Raw genomic sequence first — 25,492 nt, forward strand, 5'->3', positions numbered from 1 at the left:
GCCAAATCAAGAACGAACTGCCATTCACAATTGCTACAAAGAGAATAAAATACCTAGGAATACAACTAACAAGGAATGTAAAGGACCTGTTCAAGGAGAACTACAAAACACTGCTCAACGAAATAAGAGAGGACACAAACAGATGGAGAAACATTCCATGTTCATGGTTAGGAAGAATCAATATTGTGAAAATGGCCATACTGCCCAAAGTAATTTACAGATTCAACGCTATCCCCATCAAACTACCAATGACCTTCTTCACAGAACTGGAAAAAACCACCTTAAACTTCATATGGAACCAAAAGAGAGCCCGCATAGCCAAGTCAATTCTAAGCAAAAAGAACAAAGCAGGAGGCATCACACTACCCGACATCAAACTATACTACAAGGCTACAGTAATCAAAACAGCATGGTACTGGTACCAAAACAGAGATATAGATCAATGGAACAGAACAGAGGCATCGGAGGTGACACAACATATCTACAACCACCCGATCTTTGACAAACCTGACAAAAACAAGCAATGGGGAAAGGAATCCCTGTTCAATAAGTGGTGTTGGGAAAACTGGCTAGCCATATACAGAAAGCAGAAACTTGACCCCTTCCTGACACCTTACACTAAAATTGACTCCAGATGGATTAAAGACTTAAACATAAGACCTAACACCATAGAAACCCTAGAAGAAAACCTAGGCAAAACCATTCAGGACATAGGCGTAGGCAAGGACTTTATGACCAAAACACCAAAAGCATTGGCAACAAAAGCCAAAATAGACAAATGGGACCTAATCAAACTCCACAGCTTCTGCACGGCGAAAGAAACAGTCAATAGAGTGAATTGGCAACCAACAGAATGGGAAAAAATTTTTGCAGCCTACCCGTCAGACAAAGGGCTGATATCCAGAATTTACAACGAGCTAAAAAAGATTTACAAGAAAAAAACAAACAAGCCCATTCAAAAATGGGCAAAGGATATGAACAGGTACTTTACAAAAGAAGACATACATGAGGCCAATAAACATATGAAAAAATGCTCATCATTACTGGTCATTAGGGAAATGCAAATCAAAACTACGTTGAGATACCATCTCACGCCAGTTAGAATGGTGATCATTAAAAAATCTGGAGACAACAGATGCTGGAGAGGATGTGGAGAAATAGGAACACTTTTACACTGTTGGTGGGAGTGTAAATTAGTTCAACCATTGTGGAAAACAGTGTGGCGATTCCTCAAGGACCTAGAAATAGAAATTCCATTTGACCCAGCAATCCCATTACTGGGTATATATCCAAAGGATTATAAATCGTTCTACTATAAGGACACATGCACACGAATGTTCATTGCAGCACAGTTTACAATAGCAAAGACCTGGAACCAACCCAAATGCCCATCGATGATAGACTGGACAGGAAAAATGTGGCACATATACACCATGGAATATTATGCAGCCATCAAAAACGATGAGTTCGCGTCCTTTGTAGGGACATGGATGAACCTGGAAACCATCATTCTCAGCAAACTGACACAAGAACAGAAAATCAAACACCACATGTTCTCACTCATAGGTGGGTGTTGAACAATGAGAACACATGGACACAGGGAGGGGAGCACTATACACTGGGGTTTGTTGGGGGGAGGGGGGGATAGAGGGGGGTGGGGAGTTGGGGAGGGATAGCATGGGGAGAAATGTCAGATATAGGTGAAGGGGAGGAAGGCAGCAAATCACACTGCCACATATGTAACTATGCAACAACCTTGCATGTTTTTCACATGTACCCCAAAACCTAAAATGCAATAAAAAAAAAAATAAAATAAAATAATTATCTGTTATCCCAAATAAATTTTCCAAGTAATATCAGTATAGAAAACAAATGGATGAATTTTAAGCATCACAAATAAGTATTTTAGAAAGAGCAATAATAGGCAGGAGTGATAGATGTTAAGAAACATTTTCTGAATTTTAGCTCACCAATACATGTTTATTATTGTTGGCTGTGCAATATAGAGTAGTAGCTAGACTGGCTCACAGATCTTATCTATGCCTTGATACATTCCCGTCCCCATAGTTAGTTTGAAAAAAAAAATCACTGTCTAAATTCTATGTACAAGCATCCTATTCATCTCAATGTTGACTCCCATTGAACAAACATAACTTATTTTAACAGAAACACCCAAACAATGAGTTAGAGGTAGAAGAGTTTTACAAAGTGAATTGTGTTGCCAGTTGGGGAAAAATGCAGAAAATAAGAGTGCATATGATGGTCCTAAATTAATATTGAAATTGTATACATCTAGATACACTGTGGGAAAATTTCCCCAAAGCCTATACAAATCTTAAAAGCATATCGTGTTATTCTGTTAGAGAGCCATCAATTATCATGAAATAATATTATTCCTTAAAAAAGAAACTAACTAATAACATTAAAATCATTGCTTAAAAAAGAATTCTCGGCCGGGTGCGGTGGCTCACACCTGTAATCCCAGCACTTTGGGAGGCCGAGGCGGGTGGATCACCTGAGGTCGGGAGTTCAAGACCAGCCTGACCAACATAGAGGAACCCCTGTCTTTACTAAAAATACAAAAAATTAGTCGGGCGTGGAGGCACATAGCTGTAATCCCAGGTATTCAGGAGACTGAGGCAGGAAAATTGCTGGAACCTAGGAGGTGAAGGTTGCAGTGAGCTGAGATTGCGCCATTGCACTCCAGCCTGGACAACAAGAGCAAAATTCCGTCTCAAAAAAAAAATAAAATAAAATAAAAGAATTATCCTGCTGTAGCCAATTTAGGATACCATAATGGTTTTTTCAAGATTTGTGAAAACATAAGTATAATAAATTTTTCACCTGGCTTAAGAAAACCTTATACAAAAAAACTATATAATTATTGGAAAAAATATTTAAATGTGATTTTTGGAAGTGTTTAATTTTACTCTAATAATGAATATAAACTACATTTACCAAAATATTTATATTGAAAATATAATCATCAACTATAAAAATATATATTTGCCAAAACGTAATCTTTTTAGAAAAGTAAACAGTTGATTATTTCAAATTGTTTAAATAAATAATGTTTACACCAATAGTCATTATCAACAAAGTATTTTTTTAATTGACAGACATTAAATTGTTAGGCTTATATATTCATAAAATGTATCTGTAGTCATAAATGCAAAAGATTCTTCATATATTAACAAAAATAAATGTTACTTTATAGACAATAGAATACAAATAGAAACAAAACATTATTATGTTTCTTAAAGAAATGATTACCACATTACATGGTGGTCATTTGATGATGTTTTATACATAATATTTAAAAGCTTTCTTATTTTTGTATCACTGAAACATTAAAATTTATGTATTATAAAGTAAAAATTTACCTTTTATTATAAATAAACACTGGAAACAAAACAAATTATTTCAATGGAAATAATAATAGGAAAATAATAATTAATGTACAGTTTGAATGTGTGAATGGCAGAATCAACTTATGGTTCATAATATATACATAACCACACATATTTAGGTGTATATATTTGTCAATTGATGTATACTTAATGACTAAAAATGATCAAAATACAAGTATGTCTCAGTTCACCTACCTTAAGAACATCTCCTTGTGCTAAATGAAATGTTCTGGCTGAAATATTGATTCCCTTTCCTGCTTGAACCTGTATACTATAAATGCATTCATGGTTGTTTTCATAGTTGAGTGGATAATTTGGAGACAGCAAAATTCCTTCATTATTTGTTGCAGATGCACCACATTCAGCTGCAGGTAAAACAGAATATTGAAGTACAGTTTAATAGATAGCAGTATCATTTTCAAGCAATGTCATGTATGGAAGTGTAGTGCATTTTATTTTATCTAATGCCTAGCAGAAAAATAATATACAGAATGCCTTTATGTTGTAAATGATTGATTTCCTCCTCAAATAACCTATGAGAGGAAGAGACTACAGCCCATGGAGAGGACACTTGTGTACAAATGAAAATACACAATAGTTTCAGTAATTTTCCCCCTGGATTAAAGGATAGCACAGGAAAGGATGAGAACAAGATTTTAAGAATGTATTTTGCATTTGTAGATTTCTGATAAATTTAATACACTTAAATTTATAATTTAACTCTTTTAAATAAAAGGGAAATGTATTAATTTTGGTTTTAAATGATTCCAAATTGATCTTTTAAAACATTTTTATCTTTTTAATTAATTTGACCCTTCTTTTTTCTTTTAATACTCAGTATTGCACTCACACAAGAATTTCAATAATAAAAAGGGAATCAAATATTACATTATCTTTGAAAACTGGTATAATAGTTAAAATCCCTGGTAATAATAGCTAACCAATAATTGTAACAAATTTGGCATCTTTGGAAATTATATCACCTTTCTCAATTTCAAAAGTTAGACGAGATTAAGCCATTCTTATAATAGATAAAATGGTACTGCTAACTCTTCAGGACAAATTTTGCAAAACTAGAGGAAGTATCTAAACACTTAGGAAAAAGTGAGACATTCTCAACAATCTTAGTTTGATTTTGATTTATTTCAATATAAAAGGCTGTGGTAATATTGCAAAAGCATGCAATAAGTCTTAACAATTCTTAAATATATTTCAGAAATTCAACAAGCTCAGCTTTCTGTCTTATCTAATAATTTACTTCATTTTCCAAACCATAGGGCAAAAATATTTACATTTTTAAATATTTAACTGAAAATGAAAAAAAGGCAAGTTTTTATTTTCTAGAAATAAGATTTTAAAAATAACCATTTATGGGAATAGAGAAAGTAGACAACAAGGTGAATAATGAATTGCTTTACCTTATAAATGCTTAAACATTAACAGAAACAAAGCAATAGAAACAAAAGTCTAATGAAATAAAAATGATCAAGAAGAAGCAGTCAGTATAATATAAACATTGTGTGAAAAAATAATAAAAACGAATGGTGTGGTACTAGCAGCCAGTGTTACACAATAAAGGGTTCCTCCAAATTCCTTTTAAAGACCAAAAAACAAACAAACAAAAAAAATTAAACTTCCAAAATTGATTTAAATTATTGTGATTTTAGTGTTGCTTAAACACGTTCAACAAATAGATATTTCCTTATGCTTTTAGTTGCATACAATTATAATACCAAACCAGTTTACAAATACAGGAACAAAATAACAAAAACAAAAAAGTAAAAAATAGCAATATATATCTAATGTGGCATAAGATTTTGTTTTCCTAAAATTAAATTGCCTTTGGTAATGTTGATCAGGTAACAGCTGCTCCAGTGTAGGCTTCTGGAGTTTGCTACACCCTTAATTATTCTATGCTGTGTAGCAACTTGATTCTCCCTCATATTATGCCTCTGTGAGCTGCTGAGAAAATTTCATCTGTATCATGCAACAGAATGCCAGGAGTCCATCACTTAATAGAAATCATTTACATAAAATCTCCCTTATTTCTTTCTATTAGCTTGTTAGAATATAGGTATGTTTATGGGGGGATGAAGACAAATGTATTCCAGATAATACAGGTAATCTAGAATGAACATATATTTTTGTCAATTAGATTATTTAGAAGGAAATGTAAATTATTTTACAAAATCATGAGGCTTTGAAAATATAAATGGTTTTAGCTCTTCTCTGTAATAACCTGACACAATGTTTTTCAATTGCAAATCTGATCTTGTGGTTTCTGCTTAAAATAAGTCATCATCAGCAAGTGAAAGTCAAGAGAATGTCATACAAGGCCATTTAAAATGTGATCTCAGCGTGCCTTTCCAGCTATCACCTACCTTTCTCTCCCATGGACCTTACAATTTAACTATCCTGAGCTACTACAGGCCCTTGGCCATAGTCTCACACTTTGAGCCTTTGAACATGCTATTTTCTCTGCATGTGAACACGACCTCTGGTCCCAAGAGATATGAATAAAGAAAATTAAGGTCCATAAGGAAAATTACGTGATAGGAATTAAACTGCTATGGTTATTTCAGCATCGGGTGGCTGTGATAGTATATGAAATTTTAAAAAAGCAACATCACACTATAATATCAGGGATAATTCTTACAACTAATAATCATGGTTGCATGCTTGTGAATGCCCAGCAAAAATATCATAACTTCAAGATTTTCATTGTATATAACATGACTAGCATAGCAAGTTTTCATAGAGCTTATTTAAACTGAGATGATAAGTACTGGCAAACTGAGAAGATAAGTATTGGCAAACTGTGACTGAATATTCTTAAAATATGTTAAAATTGAGAAAAGGAACTAGCAGCAGAACAGCTAACTACAAGAGAGAAGCATGATTAGTTGATACAAGGGAAGACAAGGTTATATATGAAAATGTCAACTACATGAGAAAGAAGAGTTTGAGTAAAGGAGGTTCTAAAGATCCAATGCGTAAAGGCTAGTTGAAAAAGTTATCTCCCAGCCAAAGTGACGTTTGTGGACAGTATACCACTATCACTGAACAATCACAAATCTGTGACTCAGAAGATTATGTCAATGTTAAGGTTTTCAGTCAGGTGCTATAAAAAATAATGTAATTCAATGGATATCCCTGTATATATAAAATAAACACGTGTGTGAAAAATTTTTTCACAATAAGAAACTATGAGATCATTGCAATATAAACAATTTATTTTTTTGGTTGGGAATGTACTGTAAGATATTCGAAGTGGCTAGAGGCAAATGATAGAATGCTCTTATTTGGAAAAAATAAACTGATTGATTCCATAGATATTTATGAAATATTTACTATTTACTGGGTGGTGGGGGGAGTAGTTGAAGCTCTTATGGGACTTACTTTCCAATGGAAAAGATGGATGTTTATCACACAATCACTAAAATAAAAATATATTATGTGAAAGCATATAACTGAGAGCCCTGACCTGTCCTGAATAGTCAGGAAAGACTCTCTGAAGTACTGCAATTTGAAAATGGAGGAGTAAATTAAGGATTAAGGGAGAAGGCAAGTGGGGGAAAAAATATTCCAAACAGAAGGAACATATCTAAAAACATTATTGGAGGAGGTGGGGGATGGAAGAGATAATGACAGATCCTCGGAACTGAAAGACCTGGTATGAAAAAGCTTTCTTTAAGCAAGATTAATCTAAAGGTAGGTCTCTGAGGATGTTTATCTGGTGTGATAGGGGAAGAAATATTCTTTCTTAGGTGTATATAAATAGAGAAGTCATTAGAAGCCTTAAAGACAAAAGGCTTTTTTGTCTTTAAGGCTTGGAATGTTGGTTGCAGACTATGAAGAACAAAAGGGGAGACTGAATGAGCTACATTTATAAAATGTTTTGAAATTTTGGATCAGAAAACCACTGCTTCAGGGTTCACGGTTGCAATGTTTTCTGGAGGTGAGGTGAGCACACTTCTTCCTATCTTAACATAAGCCCAGGACCTTGTTTCTCTCATATGTTGGCCTAGCGTGAATTTTATGCTCTTGACAACTGATGACACTAATTGATAAAGCCTATGTTTGATAATAAGGATTTCCTACAAAATAATCAGTGCAAAGCTATTAATAGGCAGTAGTGTTTCCTCTCTCTAATTTGAACTGGGGGATGGTATCATCTTTAAAACACAAAAATTAATAATATAAAAACATTACATAATTTAGCAGCAGGAAAATTTTTTGGAGAATCAGTACTTAGTACTCTTTTCAGCATATAAATATTTTCTGTGCAGTGTACACATTGTATATGATGACTTTTCTGAAAAACAAATCCTATTCATATAAAATGATTTTTTATTTAAACATGGAGATTAGGATATCTATTCAAGTTACCAATATGAAAGTCTTTGCTGAATATGAAAATAATATGTTGATAAATGTGACTTTAGTTGGATTGGAGTGGGAAAGAAATGTGTACTGAAATCAGATGATAAGAGTCACTGCTACAAGTGAAGAATTCACTAGAGTGGGGATACCCATTGAATTTCTGTATTTTCATACTAACTGGAAAACAGATAAGCCCATTAATCATTAATTTCTGTTACTGGGATAAGAAAATCTGGTAGCATCTATTGTGTGCATACAGTCATATATTTTCAGATAAACTGGGACTACAGGTGTGTGCCATCATGCCAGGCTAAGTTTTGTATTTTTAATAGAAACGGGGTTTTACCATGTTGGCCAGACTGGTCTTGAACTCCTGGTCTCAAGTGATATGCCCACCTCGGCTTCTCAAAGTGTTGGGATTATAGGGGTGAGCCACTGCATCCAGCCCAGTTCACATTTTCTTGTAATGTTGTGACATTTTTCTGCTTCTTGGGAGTACTTCCAGAATTGATAGTGCCACTTCATACCCATGGCATTATTCAGTTTATGGTATTGAATTAAACAACAAAAAGTATGTGAGAACTTATACAAATCACATTTTACTGCACTATGGAGTTTACTGGAGAGACAAATTGCTCATGTGGAGATGACTGATGTCACATGGTACTTTAAGCAAATACTTGCAACACTTGGGCTCACCATAGGAGCAAAAAGAGGTGGCTAACAAATTATTACTGTAGTACAGTATGTACTGCAGTTAATTTTTGCAATTGTGATTTTATATGGCATCTTTATATTTATTTACTTTCCTCTCCATGTGCCCTGTATGGTCTGTAAGTGTTTGTGTTGGTAAGTCTGGAAAAATGTTAACTTTTTTTATAATAGATTTGTGTGACTTTTATGGTAGTAAATGATAAAATAGATGTCTACATATATTTAATGCATTCATGACATATCTAAGTTTTCCTCTTTTTTTAGGTTATGTGGTTCATCTGTGAGTTTTTTGAAATCGTCACAAATCTCCAAAAAGTTTTCTAATATATTTATCAACAAAAATTGCATATAAGTGGACCTGAGCTGTTCAAACTTGTGTGGTTCAAGGGTCAGCTGTATAATGAATGTGTATATTAGGTAAGTTAAGGCATTGGTAACAAACAAAAATAAAATAAAACCAGGTTAGAGGTTACTTTATGGAAAATAAAATCTTCATTAAGTAAATCTAGCCACTTAAGCTAAATATTGATTCAGATTTTATTGAATAAATAATGTTAAATTTTTTTCAACGTAAGATCATCATCCATTCCCACTCTGCTCTCCAAAATCAGCATTATTTAAAATTTTTCCCACTGTAATAAACAAATTTTCAGTTAAGTGAACAGTTTTTCAGTTGGAAGGTAGAGGGGAAAGGGAGATTTTTACTGCATTACTCATAGTAAATATTCAACAAGCTCAGAAGACCTTAAGAACTGTTTTCAGTACAGTTTGAAGTCAGGTAGCGTGATGCCTCCATCTTTGTTCTTTTTGCTTAGGATGGCATGGGCTATTTGGGCTCTCTCTCTTTTTTTTTTTTTTGGCATCAATATGAAATTTTAGAATAGCTTTTTTTCTAATTATGTGAAAATGTCATTGGTAGTTTGATAGAAATAGCTACAGTTCAATGCAATCAAACAGCATGGTACTGGTAAAAAAATGGAAACATAGACCAATGGAGCAGATTAGAGAACCCAGAAATGAAGCCATATACCTACAATGATATAATCTTTCACAAAGTCAACAAAAAGAAGCATAAGAGAAAGAATTCCGTATGCAATAAATAAGTAGTGTTGAGATAACTGGCTAGACATATGTAGAAAATTGAAACTGGACTCTTTCCTTTCATCATATACAAAAACCATCTCAGGATGGATTAAAGCCTTAAATGTAAAACCTAAAATTATAAAAATTCTGAAAGAAAACCTAACAAACACCAACACATAGATCCTGGCAAAGGTTCATAATGGAGAGGCCAAAAGCAATAGCAGTCAATAAAAAAATTCACAAAAAGGACCTAAACTAAAGAGCTTCTGTACAGCAAAAGAAACTATTGAGTAAACAGACAATCGACAGAATAGGAGAAAACATTTGCAAACTACACATCTGACAAAGGTCTAATATCCAGAATCTATAAGAAACTTAAACAAATTAGCAAGCAAAAAATAGACAATCTTATTAAAAAATGGGCAAAAGATATGAATAGACACTTCTCAAAAGAAGACATACATGTGGCCAATAAGCATATAAAAAAGGTCAACATCATGAATCATTAGAGAAATACAAATCAAAACCACAATGAGATATCATCTCACACCAGTCAGAATAGCTATTAATAAATGTATAAAAAAGTATTGTATGCTGGTGAGGCTTTAGAGGAAAGGGAATGCTTATATACTGCTGGTGGGAATGTAAGTTAGTTCAGTCATTTTGGAAAGCCATTTGAATATTTCTCAAAGGATTTAAAATATAACTATTTCCCAATTCATCCATGTCCCTACAAAGGACACAAACTCATCAATTTTTATGGCTGCATAGTATTCCATGGTATATAGATGCCACATTTTCCTTGTCCAGTCTATTATTGATGGGCATTTGGGTTGGTCCCAGGTCTTTGCTATTGTAAACAGTGCCACTGTGAACATACAAGTGCATGTGTCTTTATAATAGAATGATTTATAATCCTTTGGATATATACCCAGTAATGGGATAGCTGGGTCAAATGGAATTTCTATTTCTAGGTCCTTGAGGAAGCGCCACACTGTCTTCCACAATGGTTGAACTACTTTACACTCTCACTAACAGTGTAAAAGTCTTCCTATTTCTCCACATCCTTTCCAGCATCTGTTGTCTCGAGATTTTTTAATGATCGCCATTCTAACAGGCATTAGGTGGTATCTCAATGTGGTTTTGATTTGCATTTCTCTAATAAGCAGTGATTCTCTAATAATCATATGTTTGTTGACCTCATATATGTCTTCTCAGCAAACTGATACAAGAACAGAAAATCAAAACACCGCATGTCTCACTTATAGGCAGGTGTTGAACAATGAGAACACAGGGACACAGGGAGGGAAGCATCACACACTCTGGTCTGTTGTGGGGGCCAAGGGAGGGACAGCGGGGCAGGGTAGGGATGTTTGGGAGGGATAACATGGGGAGAAATACCAGATGTAGGTGACGGGGGGATGGAGGCAGCAAACCACATTGCCATACGTGTACCTATGCAACAATCCTGCATGATCTTCACATGTACCCCAGAACCTAAAGTACAATTAAAAAAAAAAGAAAAAAGTAGAATAAAATAAAAGATAACTATTATTTGACCCAGAAATCCCACTACTGAGTATTTACTCAAAGGAGTATAAGTTGTTCTACCATAAAGTTGCATGCATACATTTGTTCATTGCAGCACTATTGACAATAGCAATGACATGGCATCAACCTAGATGTCCATCAATAGTGAAATGTATAAAGAAAATGTGGTAAATATACACCATGGAATACCACATAGTAATAAAAAGGATTGAAATCACATTGTCTGAAACAACATGGATAAAGCTGGAGGCCATTATCCTAAGCAAATAAATACAGGAACAGAAAGCCAAATATCACGTTCTCACTTATAAATGGGAGCTAAACATTGAGTACATGTGGAAACAGAAAAGGGAACAACAGGCACCAAGTGAAGGGTGGGAGGGCAAAGTGTGGGAGTAGGGCGAGGATCAACAAAACTACCTATTAGGTACTGTGCTCATTACCTGGGAATGAAATAATCTGTACACCAAACAACCATGACATGCAGTTTACTGATGTAACAAACCTGCACATGTACCCACTGAACCTAAAATAAAAGTTGGAAAAAATACCTGTTTTCAAGGCTCATTTACACAAATGTAATCATAATTAATTTACATTATGCTTCGTTGCGATTAATTTATCACAAAGAATGTCTAGCATAATCTGTCAATGCTGTCCTTCATTCTAATAAGTTTAGGCCTTTAAAGCAGAGATATGGGTCTGTACCTCACACTTAAAGCAACACTAGCACAAGATGGTGAAATAGGAGCTTCTACCATCACTCTCTGAAGCAGCATCAATTTAGACAAATTTCTACAAACAAAAGTACCTCTTTTGTTTGGAAGTTCAGTGGAGAAGTTCCAACACACTATGACACCAAAAAATTCAAAAATTGATTTATCATAGAGGGTAGGAAGAACAGTATCAGTTTGCCGATGTCGCCTCTCCCCCAGAGTGGCACAGCTCAGTGCCAAGAGAATCCCTCAAAGCCCATGATTTCTCCTACATGGAAAGTAAAAGCATAGTGAATGAGTTCCTGACTTCTCCAGCATGCAGGACACTGCCTAATAGACCTAACTCTTTCTTGCTTCATCTAGAATCCTGAAGTAATTGATGCTGCTCAGTAATTGGGAGAAGCTGGAAGGAGAGAACGGAGGCTGCAGAAGCTACTAATAGCTCCAATGACTCCATCACAGAGGCTACCAAGATATGTATGGGATGCCTCACCTCCAGAACCCCAGATCATCCAGGCAGATAATCAACAAAGAAACACTGTACTTGAACTACTCTACAGACCAAACGAAACTAACAGAGCATTTCATCCAACAGCAGCAGAGTACACATTCTTCTTAAACGCACATGGAATATTATTCAGGACATATCACATGCTAGGCCACAAAAAAAATCTGAACAAATTTAAGACAAATTATACCAAGGACCTTTTTCAACTTAATGGCATAAAACTAGAAGTTAGTAACAGGAGGAAAACTAGAAAATTCACAAATATATGGAAATTAAACAACATGATTGTGAGCTATAAATGTTTCAAAGAATAAATCAAAAGGAAAATTTGAAAATATCTTGAGACAAATGAAGGAGGAAACATACCAAAACTTATGAGATGCAGCATTGTCCAAGAGAGAAGATTTCAGTGATAAATGGCTGCATGAAGAAAACAGAAAGATCTCAAATAAACAACCTAACTTTACCTCTCAAGCCACTATGAAAAGAAAAGAAAAGAATAAACAAACAAACAAAAAAAACAGCTAAGCTTAAAGTAAGTGAAAGGAAGAAAAGGACAAAGATCAGAGCAGAAATAAATGAAATGGAGATGGGAAAACAATAGAAAAGGTGAACAAACTAAGAGTCGGTGTTTTGAAAAAATAAACAAAATTTGTAAAACTTTATACTAAAGAAAAGGGAGAAGCCTCAAATAAAATCATAAATGAAAGAGGAGGCATTACAACAAATAGCATAGAAATATAATCATAAGAGACTACCATCACAATTACATGTCAACAAATTGGATAACCTAGAATAAATGAATAAATTCTAAGAAACACACAACTTATAAAGACTGAATTATAAAGAAATATAAAATATAAATCAATTAATATATGAGTGAGAAGTCTGAATCAATAGTTAAAAATCTCCCATTGAAGGAAAGCTCAGAAACTAATGATTTCATTGTAGAGTTTTATTGAACATTTAAAGAATAATTAACACCAATCCTTCTCAGACTCTTCTAAAGAACTAAAGAGAAGAAAGAACATCCAGATTCATTTAAAACGCCAATATTAACCTGATACCAAAGCTAGACAAGATACGACCAAAAATATTTACAGGCTAATATCCTTGTTGAGCATAGATTCAAACATCCTCAACAAAATTTTAACAAACCAAATTCAACAGTGCCATGATCAAGTTAAATTTATCCCTGGAATGTAATATACTTCAGTTTACCATAAAGATATTAATAAACATGATACATTACACTAACAAAATGAAAAACAAAATTATCATGTCAATAGATGCAGAAAAAGCACTTGACAAAATTCAACATCCATTCATAATAAAAACTTTTGAAAGATGAGGTAATATAAAGAATGCACCTAAACACAATAAAGGTCATATATCAGAAGCCCACAGCTGACATAAAACATTGAAAAGTTGAATGCTTGCCCTCCAAGATTAGGAACAAGACAAGAATGCCCACTCTCACCAATTCTATTTACCATAACACTGAAAGTTCTAGCCAGAACAACTAGGAAAGAAAAAGAAATAAAAATCATCTGAATCATAAAGGAAGAAGGCAATCATCTCTATTTGCAGATGACATAATTTTACATATAGAAGACTCTAAAGACTCCACCAACAAAACTGGTAGAACTAATAAATGAATTCAGTAAAATTACAGGATATAACATTAACTTACAAAAATTAGTTGTGTTTCCATATACTAACAATGAACTATTCAAAAAAGACATTAAGAAACCAATCCCATGTATTATAGCATAAAAAAGAATAAAATACTTAGGTATAAATTTAACTAAGGAGGTGAAAGGTACACTAAAAACAATGAAACATTAATAAAAGAAATTGAAGCTATGAATAAATTAACATCCTGCATTCATGGTTGAGAAGATTTAATATTGTAAAAATATCCATACTTTCCAAAGCAGTATGCAGATTTAATTCAATTCCTATCAAAATTCCGATGGCATTTTTCATAGAAATGGAAAGTCAAACCAAAATTCACATAGAACAAAATAGCTGAAGCAATCTTGAGCAAGAAGAATGATGCTGACAGCATCATACTTCCTGGTTTCAAATTATTACCAAAAAAACTAATCAAAACAATATGATACCAGCATACTGGTATGAAAACTATATATGTATATGTATGTATGTGTGTGTATATATATGATATATGTGTGTGTATTTATATAGTTTATATATGTATATGTGTGTGTATTTTAACAAACCAATTTCAAAATTTTATATGTACACACATATATATATTGTTTACGTATTTTATATAGATGAATAAGAAAATACAGAAAACCTCAAATAAACCCAGATGTATACAATCAACTAACCTTCTGCAAAAGCTCTAAGAATACCTGATGGGAAAAGAAGAGTCTCTTCAATAAATGGTATTAGAAAAGCTGATAGTCATATGCAAAAATGTGAAACTGGCTCTTTATGGTACACATACACAAAATCAACTTCAAATGAATTAAAACTTAAACATGAGACCTGAAACCTTAACACTTCTAAAAAAAAACAGAAAAAAAAAGTGTTCTATAATTATAATTTCAGAGATGATGTTTTGGATATAACACAAAAAGCACAAACAATAAAAGCAAAGATAAACAGATAGAACTACATCAAACTAAAAAGTTTCTGCCCAGTAAGGGGAACAATCAACAAAATGAAAAAGCAACACATGGTGGGTGCCTGTTAATCCCAGCTATTCAGGAGGCTGAGACAGGAGAACCACTTGAACCTGGGAGGCAGAAGTTACAGTTAGCCAAGATCACGCCACTGTACTCCAGCCTGGGTGACAGAGTGAGACACTGTCTCAAAAAAAAAAAAAAAAAAGGAGAGGATATATTTGCAAAACATGTAACTGATAAGTAGTTAATATCCATCATATTCAAGAAACTCAAATGACTTTATTTTTAAAACTCCAAACAACCCTATGGGCTAGAGGTTTCAGTAGACATGTCTCCAAAGAAGACATATGAATGGTCTACAGGTATATGAAAAGGTACTCAGCATCCCTAGTCATCAGAGAAATGCAAATCAAAAGCACAATGAGATACCACCTCACATCTGTTAGCATATCTATTATAATAAAGTAAAAAGATAACAAGTGTTGGCATGGATATGGAGAAAAGGGAACCCTTATACATTGTTGGTGGGAATTCAAGTTGGTACAGTTATATAGAAAACAGTATGTAGGCTCCTCAGAATGTTAAAAGTAGACTACCATTTTACCCAGCAACTTCACTTCAGGGTATGTAGGCAAAAGGACATAAAAGCACTGTTATCTGCGTGCTCATGTTTATTGCAGCAGTATTCACAGTAGACAAGATATATAAACAACCCAAGTGTGGATGATGGATGAATGGAAAAGAAAATGTGATATATATAGAGAGAGAATATTATTCAATATGGAATATTATTTAGCCTTTAAAAAGAAGAAAATCCTGACATTTGCAACAACATGGATGAAACTGGAAGACATTAGGGTAAGTGAAATAAGCCAAACACACAAAGACAAATACCCCATGATCTCATGTACATGTAGGATATAACAAAGTTGAACTCAAACAGAGTAGAAAGCTAGTTAACAAAGGTGGGCGGTGGTGGGGGGGAGTAGAAGAAATGATGAGATGTTGGCCAAAGGATACAAATTAACAGTTTTAAGATGAGTAATTTCTGGAAACTAGACACACAGCATGGTTACTATAGTTAATAAAATTATATTATAAGCTTAAAATTTGCTGAAGAGAGATCTTAAATAATCTCATCATGCACACACACACAAAGCAACTATGTGAGGGGATGGATATATAAATTAGCTTGATTATTACAATCATTTCACAATGTAGATGTATAATTAAAACATCGTGTTGTATATCTTGAATACATACAAGTTTAATTCGTCAATTATACCTCAATAAAGCTAAAATTAAAAAAAAACACACAATGTTAAGGAGCTTCAGCAAAAAGTACAGAAATGTATTGATCTCTTTGGCTTCCTGTTTTAGGTCTCAAATACTGTCTCAATTTTCTAATATTTCTCTAGTTCCCACTATAACATTTCAAATGACAGTGATCAATATGAGACTTCTCCAGCTGTTTGAAATACACACTGTTGCTGATTTCACCTTTTATTCCCTTCTTACTGGTAATAAAAATTAATTGTATGTAATCTTATTAACCAATACATAAATGTCCAAAGACCATTTTACTAGTGATTTTTGAGTTCGCAGAATTCATAAAACAGGTCTTCTTTCCTAAAACTCTGCAAAATGAAAGAAAACAAACAAAAAAGAGAGCACATGTGAACGTCTCTACATCTGACTGCCACCTCATCAGCTGAGCACCATCTGATTTTCATTTCTTAGCTCTTCTCTGGAGGCTGAAGGCAGTGGACCTCATGCCCTGGGAGTATACTGAGCCTGCTATGATGGCCTTCTCTTTGGCCAATGTGTTAAATATCACTATTTCAATTCAGAGAAGCTTCATGCTTTCTTCCTCTGTATCTTCAAGTTGCATTTAAATGCATCATGCAAAGTACTCAATAATTACCTCTGTATACCATAAAGCAAACAATAACTAACTCTTGGAAAATGTGATATTTTAGATGAATTTTTAAGTGTGAGAGGATTTACTATGGACAGAAACCTTTTTGTAAAATGATTACATGAAGAGGAAACAAAATGAGTATGTGAACAATTCTTCATTATGAAAAATTCTAGCTCAAGTGTTGAAGTTTCATGGAGATGGAATGACTGAAAAATGCCATTCACAATGTAGATAACCCTTGACTTTCCATCTGTGAATACAAAAACTGGGAGCAAGATTCCCAATCCTAAACTATATCCAGGTCAGCAAGGTACATCTGGTTGATGGATATCTTCCCTAAAGAATTTCTTACAGGTATCATGGAGAATATTTACATTCTCTGAAATGTACCAAATTAATTCAAGGAAACAAACCCTCTTGGGTTATGCCACTTTAATTTTACTAACAAGTTATTGTCTTCTTTACATAAATAACCAAAAGAGACATAAAAATGTCTTTAGGGAAGAGTAGTCCAACTTTCAATGGAAACTTAAAATTTCTATGATAAAAATCTAAAAATTTTAGAGTAAATCATGAGAAGCATAATAGCTAAGTGTTGATAGTGCTTAGCTGTTTGTTTTGCTCTAAACCATGCTCTATAATAGACTACTGGCTTTTTAGATGGCTGTGCCATTCAAACTAGATCTGACTCATTAGTACTTGGGTGACATTTGTTGCTGGCAACAACACATGTTGAGTCATTTTATATTCCCATTACAGATTCTAGCTAATGGAATTAAATTCAGAATGTGCCTTCTTTGTCTACTGGACTGCAAGAGTGCATACGAAATACACAATTTGTCAATATAAAACAAAATATATTCAAATTTCACTTATGAGACATTAAGCATCTAAAATATAGCATCCTGAATTAAAATATTGCATTTTAAACCAGTGATAGATTAATACAAATTCTATTACAAAGCAGTCACTTTGCTATTTGCTAGGAGTAAGACGAATTAAACAAATAGATTAAATGATAAATTGCTCTGTGATGCTCTAAGTGCTATAAAAACAAATATAAACAAGTTTGGTGGGAGTACCATGAATGAAATAACCAGTTTTGCTTATAGAAGTTGAGGAAAGCCCACAGATAAAGAAAACTATAATCAAGTTTTAAAGGCATAAAATACAATCTAAAGCAATTCTATAATGCCTTTGATTTTCCTGAGAAAAAAATCTCATTTTATTACAGTTCTTACGTTCATTAGATGAATTATCAGCCAGGTATAACAGACATATAAACACCGAATTTTATTTCAACAGACTTAAGGTCTGCATGTATGTAAACTAAAAAAAACTATCCCTTTCCTTGGTCTTCACCATAGTAGTTTCTTAGGAACAGTTGATACAGTTGAGATTCTTTGAGGATTTTTTACCATATATCGTAGCTTCACATTCTCTGTTTTGTATCCTAATGGGGTGGTATTAAGAAATTCAAAGAATTTAGGGAAGACATTGCAGTATAGGGAAACATGCTAAGAGATTATAAATTATAGGACCAGCTGAAGAATTGAAGAATGGCAAATAGACCCTCTTGAATTCTTCATAGCAACACTAATGGTTCTAAAGTAAATAAGCTGTGATCAGAGTTGGGAAATAGCGTTCTTCTGAGGAAATTTTCTTAAAAAAGACAAAAACATTGTGATCCTACATGTATATTTTTAGACAATCCAAGTTAAAAACATTTCTGAACTCTTCCTTTTTTTTTTTTTTTTTTTTTTGAGATAGAGTCTTGCGTTGTCACTCAGGCTAAGTGCAGTGGCTCTGTCATACCTCACTTTAGCTTTGAACTCCTGGGCTCAACTGAGCCTCTAGTTGCAGCTTCCAGAGACACTGAAATTATGGTGGCACATCACCACCATTGTACATGGCTATTTCATTTATTTATTCATTCATTTATTTATTTATTTTTGTAGAGATAGAGGAGTGGGGAGGGGAATGGTTGAGAGGATGTTCTGAGATTCTTCATTGCCCAGACTCGCCTTGAATTTCTGGCTTCAAGCTATCTTCCCACCTTAACCTCCAAAAGGTGCTGGAATTATAGGCAGCAACTACCATGCCCAGCCTAAAGTTTAACGTTTAAAGGAAAGTCTATGTGTTACAAAATTACTGAGAAGATCATCACTCTACAGGTGGTTTGAGTGTTCTTTTAACAGGTTGTCACTTACAGGTATATTAATTTTTATTATTCCTTTATTGGTGTTTCCCAGTCTGTTTTTATCTCACTGCTATTTTCTCCCCTACTGTTATTACAATCAAGGTTTTTGTTTTTATTTTGTTGGTTTGCTTGCTTAAATTTCTTTGTAGAAAAAAGTGCTTTATAAAGCAAAAACTGAAAAAGAAATCCTCTTGTGGTAAATTACATATATGGAGTTTCATTTTACATTAATTTAAACCATGCACATTTGAAATACCTCAATAATTAAAATATTAATTCTCGTTTTACATAAACACTTTTAATTTATGCAAATAATTCAATAAAAATAATTTTAAAATCACATAATTTCAAAGATGTGAATCAAATTGTTGTAAACCATGTTTATTTTGAAATGCCACATGGCCCTACACCTTCATTTTAACTGGAAATATCCGCCAGCCTTTGGCACACTATGCTTTGCATGAGAAACACTATGGAGTGACTGTAGGTTGCATTCTTTCATTGATCTCACAAATATTTATTGAGGATCTACTATGTACCAAACACTATGCTCTGTGCTAGAGACCCAGCCATAAACAAAAGAGCAAGAAAGAGAAACTGCATTTTTCATGATGTATCTCTTTCCTGAGAGAAAAAGACAATAAACAAGTATAGAAAAATACATAAGGCCAGGCACAGTGGCTCATGCCTGTAATCCAAGCATTTTGGGAGACCAAAGTTGGAGGACTGCTTGAGACCTGGAGTTCGAGACCAACCTACACAGCAAAGCAAAACCTTGTCTCTAGAATTTTTTGTCGGGGGAGGATGTGCTTGGCTTATAGGGGGAAATGCCAAAGGAAACACTGCAGCTGGATTGCCTAATTGCCATGGTAGCAAACTCACCACTCCACTTCCACTTTTGTCCCCCAGGGTCTATTTTGCAACTCAGAGCCTGAATGATCCTTTAAAGACATATATTCTAGGATCAATATATGTTTGTCCCTTTGAAAAGCCTTTGCTTAGAATCCTTTAAAGCCTTTCCATCTCATTCTGAGTAAAACCAAAGTCCTTGTAATGGCCCACAGAACCCTGCCTGATACACTCTTATCTCTGTTCCCTCACCCCATCCTCTTCTCCTCCTTACTCATTTGACTTCAGCTGCCCTGTGCTCTGCTTTGCTTACTCTACTTTACTGAAGTTCTGAGCAAATAACTACTAAGGGTACAGCTATCCAGGGTCCTTAGGGTGTATATCTTTAAAGGATCATTCAAGCTCTGAGTTGAGAATAGACTCTGGAGAAGCAAGGGTGCTCACCATTACTTTGCTATTATCCTAATGGTCTCTGTAGTTACAATTCAAATATTTTGTTATAAAAATATGTGCCAAGCATGCAAGGAAAAAAGTGGTGGTGACAATATAAAAATAAACCTTTAGAATGAAAGTTAGGTTGTGCTAAAACACAATGAAAATGACTAACAACCATAATGTGCTTTATGTTAATTTAGGAGAGAATAATCTATAAAATACTGTAAATAATGCTGACAATTTTATAAAAGTAGAATTAAAGGATTATTTTATAAAAGCAGCATTATTCTAGATTTGTGAATTTTAAGAATGCTTTCCCCCATTGCTTTACATTAATTACTATAGGAAATGTAGACATGATTTATGAGCTTGGATCATGATGTCTTCAAGAACATACATTTGTATAAAATGTGACTACCCTGTACAATTTCTATGTTATACAGATTGTTAAAATTTCAATACTGTATATGAATGATAAGAAAGTTGTTGTTTAAAAGTAAATATTAGGAGCCTTGCTGAGCATTACTTTTTAATTAGGCCACAGAGATTCCTGGAGACATAATTAAGAATATTATATTTATACTTCAAATATCTTTACATTTTCCTAGTCAAAATGACATTTGGCATTTTAGTATGAACATATATAATGTTCAAACTAAAATGTCAAATGTCACAAATAAGATTATATATGTATACAAAAATATACATGCACATATATAATTTTTTTTAAATGTCTTCCATGGCAGCTTCAACCAATTTAAATCTCTATCTTCTCTGAACTTTTCGCAGCCCCCAGAATTTGACATTAACTTCCTGGTTTATCTCTCATCTAACACTCATATTATAAAACTTTTCAAGAAGTTTAGGCCTGTGAGAAATTCTGCCTTTTCTAGAGTGTTTAGTATGCTAAAACTCAATATCTAACTTTATGTAGTTAGTTCTTGGTTTAAAATACTTTATTTTAGAAGGAAATGGTTACTTGTAAGTCCTAAAAAGAAATTCTAAAAATAAAAAGCTCTAGATTGAACAGATACACAGAACCTCTCTAACCGAAGTGTTCACATCATCCTGAAGTGGTTTGTGCGTATATATTTGTGTGCTGGGGAAATGGGCCTGGAAGAAGGGGAGATTGAAAGTTCCCTTATGGTTTGGAAAAAATATCTTTCAAGATTATATATCTCCTTTTACTCGACTCTTAGATTGCTAAGCACCTTCTTATTACTGATTTGATATCCTAATATTCTCATGTCAGGAATTACATAATAATTATGAATATTGTCATCATTGGAATAAAAGGTATCTGCTTCCAATAAATTAATATACATAATAACCAATTTTATCTGTCCTGTGTAAATTCACCAAAAATCCTTCACAAAGTTTAGTTTTATATTCTGCAAAATGGTTCTGAATTAGAAGACTTCACCAGGATAATGCTGCCCTTTGTGGGTCAGCAAAATGACCAACCACATTGCCCCTTCATATGACAGCTCTCTATATAAAGAACATAGGTTTGGAATCAGACTGATCTGGCTTCAAACTCCAGCTTTGCCACTTACAAGCAAAGTGACTTTTGGCTAGTTACTTAATGCTGTGCCTCAGTTTTGTTATCAGTGAATTAAATACAATAATATTTTACTAGTGAGATTAGAAATCACAGGCTTAAAGTGTCTAGAATCAGGCTAGGTATGTATAATTACTTAATAAATGACAAGTAATAGTAGAATTAGTAGTAGTAATCATCATAGTAGTAACATGGTAGTAATATTGTCTTTCTGTAATTGAAACACCATATTTGTATATAGTGACTGAAAATACTTTTTTTTTCCAATCAGAATGATATAAACTAAGCATATAAGCACTCACTGGCAGGTCCAGAATACAATGTAAATTAAGCTGTACTAAAATGATTAACAGGCATTTCAAAATCAAACAAAAATGTGAATACCCCCCTATAGCCAAGTAGTAAATTGGTCAGCTAATAGTCATTTGCATTATACCATATACCCTCAACTCATTTGATAAGCATAGAACAGAAGAAGTGAATTAGATATATATGTTTTTTGACAATTACAAGCTTTCTAAGTTATGTAAAAAATTACTTGATAAATTTCTTTTAAAGCTCATTATTCATAAATGTAATTTTAAACTACAATAATATTACATAAATATTTGTGAGATTTTTATGTTGCTATTTGGGAATTGAAAGGTTGTGATTCGAAGAGGCCTGTTTAATGTTTTCTACAACAGAGTACTCATGTATATCCTCAAAGGATGCTATTCCACAAACTGCACGGCTAATACACTACTAACAATTTGAATAACGATTTTTATCATTTTAAAGTTCTCTTGAATTATATATTTTGAGTAATTAAAAAATTGTATATTTTCAATGGCCAATAACCTATAACAATTTTTAAGTTTGTAGTTCCTGAACAAATTTTGAGCTAAACTTGGAAAGTAGTAAAATCTCTTCCCTCTCCACTTTTTGCCCTTAGATCATGCAAAATATAGCATATCAAATTCTACCATAAAATTCATGAACTTGAACTGTCAGAATGCATAGTGAGTGAGACTAATTTAGAAGCTTTGAACCATGACAGTATAGAATTTGATGAAAGTTGAGCAAATATGGGCTCTTGTTCCCAAGAGTTGACCTAGTTATAAAACCTAAACGTATTTCTCGAAATGCCTTTTTAAATGTCCATAGAAGTAGTCATGATATTACTGAACCTGCAAATTTTAATTGAATTTTTTTTAATCTTTCCAGATAGTTAAGATAGCACAGTAATTGGTACCTAAAAGCATGTAGAAAACTACCTTAGCCCAAAGCAAAAAAGTTCAAATAAATGACTTTTACAGTCGTGTTGAACAACATATAGACTGTGCCTACATCATGAAATGTAGCCAATAATATAACTACTAGCTGAAAATTCTATAATAGGCTGTCACCAAACATGGCTCTTAAAGAAAGACAAAATTATAACCTATATACTATAAACCATATGAAAAAAGAGTTGTGATATTCTGGAGCAGTTTTGTGGGCATATGTCCATTGCCCCTTTGGATAGTGGAGCTACTATAGCCAAAATTGTAACAAAGAAATAGTGAAAATAGTATATACTCTATTATAGAAATTCCATCTGTACAAGAAAATATTGATGTGAAATAAGTATTGGTCATGTTTTCATTGGAAGGTTCTGACAACTTGTCTCTAGAATTGGGAAAAGAAAATCCTTTTCTCTGCTTAATTTTTAAAAGCAGACATTTCCAGGAACGGTAGCCATGAAGTTTCTTTGTGCTACCATGGAAATGGTAATGTTTGGGAACTTCATATTCATTAACTAGAAGCACAACTTAATACAGTAATTAAAAGTGACTTGTCAGTTGCAGTGGCTCGCGCCTGTAATCCCAGCACTTTGGGAGGCCGAGGCCGGCGGATCACATGAGGTCAGGAGTTCAAGGCAAGCCTAACCAACATGGAGAAACCCCATCTCTACTAAAAATACAAAATTAGCAGTCGTGGTGGTGCATGCCTATAATCCCAGCTACTCAGGAGGCTGAGGCAGCAGACTTGCTTGAACCCAGGAAGCGGAGTTTGTGGTGAGCCAAGATGGCGGCATTGCACTCCAGCCTGGGCAATAAAAGTGAAAAAAACACAAAACAAGTGACTCTAGAGTCAGAATGCCTGGGTCCTCATCTGGGCTCTACATATGTGACTTCGGGCAAGTTACATAACCTCATGTGCCACCTTCTGCGAAATGAGTATAATTATATTGCCAAATTTATGGTTGCAGTACAGATTAAATAAGTTAGCATGCATAATAGATTTGGAACAGAGTAGTATAACTGGTAGGTACTCAAAAATGATACTTATTATTATCTCAGTTTATCCTCACATATGACATAAGCATTTTTAGCGATATTTTTATTTTAAAGCTAGCTTGAAACTACATGTATTGTGATCTTCAAATTGCATGGCACTCTTACCATATAAAATATATAAGCTACAGGCATTTATTGAATGCTTGAATTCAGAACATTTTATTAATGAGTTATGTTATTGTCAAGTGGTCAAGTAGTCCCTCACCAGTAATCCAATGGCTAATCAAACCACAAGGGTTACAACTGCAGCAAACAGAATGACTTATGACTCTTTCATGGATTTGGCTGGTAAGGTGACAACACATGGATTCAGACAGTTTATTGCACAGACAGGAAACACAAGATCAGCGTAATGTCAGTTCCCTGAATTCTTTGTCCCCTGGGATGACACCAAATAGGCCAGACGACAGATGGCCAACAAAGAGGTACACAAAGCAATAGTCCTGCCCAACCCCACTGGCAGCTACAAGCATGCATATTGAAGAGAAGGAAAGGTCACTCTGTCATTGAGGAAATAACTCTGAATTACAGCCAAGCAGTTTTAAAGCCTTATATAGAAGCTTGAAAATGTACCTTAAGAGGGAAAATGTGTAAAGTCCTGTGTTCAACTGAAACTAGGGAGATGAATTGGAAAAGGCCTGGTGGCAACTTCACATTAGGCTGCTTATCTCCCCTTATTCCAGAAGGAATCCCAGAACATTCGCCCAAAAGTTGTGTCAGAGTACAGATGAGCCTCACTTACGTGACCCACATGGAAATGTGCAAAGTCATCAGGGAACACATGGCATAGTGGAGCTGTTTCTCCATAGGCTTGTCTTCCTCGAAAATTTTGAGAGATTTGCATGTGCAAAATCTTCACAACAAAATAATATAGATTATGTATAGTTGGGTACAGAATAGATTAATATTGAATGCAAACTTGATATTTCATGTCTCAACACAAAGAAAGAATATTGATTTATAACTTTTTTTCTTATTTAGGCAAAATATTGGCATCTGTGGTATAAGGGAAGCCAGATTATTATATTTTTTAAGTTAAAAACATTACTCATCACTTCTTAGAACAGGCATACTTCTGGCCTAGGCCATTATTAAAATGGAACAGATTAGTGCATGAATTAATGTTTAAAGCACAAGTAAAATCTTTGTAATTTGGGGTTGATTATGTGTAAATATGCCTAGG

General features: G+C 33.8%; 1 protein-coding gene across 1 annotated transcript in view; it reads right to left on the bottom strand.

Moving 5' to 3' along the window:
• The window catches only part of CSMD3 (CUB and Sushi multiple domains 3), a 1,293,678-nt gene that overhangs the window by 393,469 nt on the left and 874,717 nt on the right, over positions 1-25,492 (bottom strand). Inside the window, exon 23 of the mRNA XM_012443291.2 lies at positions 3,606-3,775. Within this exon, the coding sequence (XP_012298714.2) occupies positions 3,606-3,775 (170 nt within the window). The remainder of the gene's footprint in view (positions 1-3,605; positions 3,776-25,492) is intronic.

Source organism: Aotus nancymaae, unplaced genomic scaffold, assembly GCF_030222135.1.
Source record: "Aotus nancymaae isolate 86718 unplaced genomic scaffold, 86718_ANA_hifiasm-v0.15.2.pri h1tg000036l, whole genome shotgun sequence".
NCBI lineage: Eukaryota > Metazoa > Chordata > Mammalia > Primates > Aotidae > Aotus > Aotus nancymaae.